Source organism: Uranotaenia lowii, chromosome 3 (assembly GCF_029784155.1).
Source record: "Uranotaenia lowii strain MFRU-FL chromosome 3, ASM2978415v1, whole genome shotgun sequence".
NCBI lineage: Eukaryota > Metazoa > Arthropoda > Insecta > Diptera > Culicidae > Uranotaenia > Uranotaenia lowii.
Genome location: NC_073693.1, coordinates 361,413,107 through 361,415,792, shown reverse-complemented (window position 1 = coordinate 361,415,792; position 2,686 = coordinate 361,413,107). Strand labels below are relative to the sequence as shown.

At 43.2% G+C, this 2,686-nt stretch overlaps 1 protein-coding gene across 1 annotated transcript; it reads right to left on the bottom strand.

Annotated features, from left to right (window-relative positions):
* Positions 1-1,334: 1,334 nt before the first annotated feature.
* Positions 1,335-2,238, bottom strand: LOC129754019 (coagulation factor IX-like). The gene is made up of 2 exons (XM_055749875.1): positions 1,741-2,238; positions 1,335-1,685 (listed from the first exon to the last, which is right to left on the bottom strand). The coding sequence occupies exons 1-2, from the start codon at positions 2,236-2,238 to the stop codon at positions 1,335-1,337; spliced, it is 849 nt and encodes a 282-aa protein (XP_055605850.1).
* Positions 2,239-2,686: the final 448 nt, after the last annotated feature.

Below are 2,686 nucleotides of genomic sequence, written 5' to 3'. Positions count from 1 at the left end.
AGCCGAGGTTAAATTCTATTTGAAGCAAAGGCTAAACGTAGACCTTGTCTATATGTATAGCCCAGAAAATATTTTTGTAGATATATTTCTCAACAAACTTTGTAATACGTTTCACGTTGGGGGCCGGACATTCAACCAAAGGCCGATAGGCCGAAAAATGTTAAGCCGATGGTCGCTAGGCCGAATGGGTTGAAAAGGCCAACGGATGTTCGGCCGAATAGGACAATAGGCCGAATGGGACATTAGGCCGAAGGTTATTTGGCCGAATATTATTTGACCGAATGGTCATAAGGCCGAATGGTCATTTGGTTGAATGGTTATTAGGTCGAAGTGTCGTAAGGCCGAAAGGTCGTAAGGATTCGTAACCATTCGGCTTCGTGACTATTCGGCCTATTGTCCATTCGGTCCATTGACCATTCGGTCTAGTGACCATTCGACTTTATGAACATTCGGCTTTATGAACATTCGGCCTATCGTCCATTTGGCCTATCAGCCATTAGGCCTGACGACCATTCGGCCTGATGACCATCCAGCCTAACATGCAGACAAGTGTAAAAGATTTCTTATTGGCCTAGCAACCATTCATGACGATCATTCAACTTTACGACCATCACGGCTTAACGACCATTCGGCCTAACGACCTTTCGGTCTTACGACCTTGCGACCATTTGGCCTTGCGACCATTTGGCCTTGCGATCATTTGGCTTTACGACCATTCGGCCTAGTAACCATTCGGCCTAATGACCATTCGGCTTTACGACTATTCGGCCTAGTAATCATTCGGGCTATTGACAATTCGGCCAGATGACCATTTGGTCTGATGACCATTCGTCCTAATAAACATTTGAACTTATGACCATTCGGCTGAACATCCTTTCGGCCTTGCGTTCTTTCGGCCTTGAGTTCTTTCGGCCTTGCGATTTTTCAGCCTAACAGCCTTCGGCTGGATAACCGTCGGCCGAATAACCCATTCGGCCTAGTGATCTATTCGGCCAGATAGCCTATTCTGCCTAACGTACATCGGCCGAATGGCTTTCGGCCTCATGACTTTAGGCCGATTGACCCAGCCTCTTTTCAAATACATTATAGAATCATCGCAAAAAATTCGAAAAAAAAACGACATTAAACTACCAAAGTGGAGGCAATATATGTAATTACATAATTTTAACTATTGAACACCTTATTCGTATTGGTGTTTTGTGAGCTGATCCAGTGGTTGTGCCCAAGGATCAAGACTAGTACTGCTTATTTAAATTCAACCTTTTTCAAGATCAAAACGCCATTCAACACCTCTACCGTTTATTTCAAATAACTTAAAAAATATACAAACTGTGTTACGATCTCAAAACCCAAAACCAAATCGAAACCAATACTACCACCAGCACCGAACAGCTTGGTCGAATGGCTGCATCGTCATCGTTATCGTCCTCAAACTGCCAGATGGTTTCATTGATCCAACCGACATAGCGGGACACAAACGTGTAATAGACAGGACTGCCGTAGAAAACACACTGACTCCCATTCGAAACCAGTCCAATCTGAATCCAGAAGTCCCCCCGTCGTTCCACCAGGGGTGCCCCCGAGTCTCCCCCACAGGTCCCTGGGTCGGTACAGATTAATCCGTCGTTCCAAAAATCTTGCCCACTAGAACAAACCGCCCGTGACAAAAGGTTGACCGATAGTTTCTGAAAAAAAAATTATTGTTGTATTGGGAAATGATCAGTGGTTTAAGAAACCTACCGAAAGGAAGCTAGCACTGTTGCCACTGCTTAGAACCATTCCGTATCCGCTGACCGTTCCAACCCAAACGCTGGGATACTCCGTGCTGCGCTCCAAAGCTACCGGTTTAACGAAATCGTTCAAAGACACCGGAGCCAACAGCCTTAGAAGCGCCAGATCATGCATTCCGACAATAGCATCATTGTACTCGGGATGACAGATTACTACCTTGACTCCTCTAGTCTGCTCAGTTTGGTCTGCCTGTAACATGTCATATTTTCCAACAGTGACTCCGAATGCCACCAGCCGATTCCGATCAGCAAAAACAGCATGGGCAGCCGTCAGGATCCAGCGATCGTTCAAGATCGAACCACTATGATATATTACATTCCGGTCGGCAGTATCTCTTATGGATATCAACGCATTGTACGGAAGTTCGCCTGGTTGAACCTGGATTCCACCGAAAATTCCAGCCACTAAACCAACCCAAGAAAGCGCTAGGACAACCCTCAGGAACATTTCTATCGAATGGATAGTTCAGCGCCGACTAAGAATTGCGTCGATACAAAACCTTCGATGAGTCGTAAAGTGATTAACTGTTATCAAGGCTCGAGGTTTGATCATCGATCATCATCGATATTATGCAAATCGTTATCTATGCTATCTATCTTCTATTTTGGTTAGATCGATGGGCAACAGACGCCGGAAAATAAACAAATCCGATAGGAGAACAAATATCCGAAATCGATTCGATGGCGAAATAGTCGCTGTCAAAATCGAAATGCCTTCAAATTCCTTTTTTTTTTTATTCTAATAATTATGAGAAATCAACAACTTGAATGAAAAATTTGACATTTTGGACAATTTTGAGTATTTTTTTTTTATTTTTTTTATTTGTGTTATACTTTTGCCAATTTTAATTAGATTTTCCTACTATGAGAAAATCTTAACATTTTATTCAATTTTT

Excerpts from the sequence above, each read along its gene's own strand:
- LOC129754019 (XM_055749875.1), bottom strand. The coding sequence starts at position 2,238 with ATGTTCCTGAGGGTTGTCCTAGCGCTTTCTTGGGTTGGTTTAGTGGCT. Across the intron at positions 1,686-1,740 it reads ACAGTGCTAGCTTCCTTTCG|AAACTATCGGTCAACCTTTT; the intron begins GTAGGTTTCTTA and ends TTTTTTTTTCAG.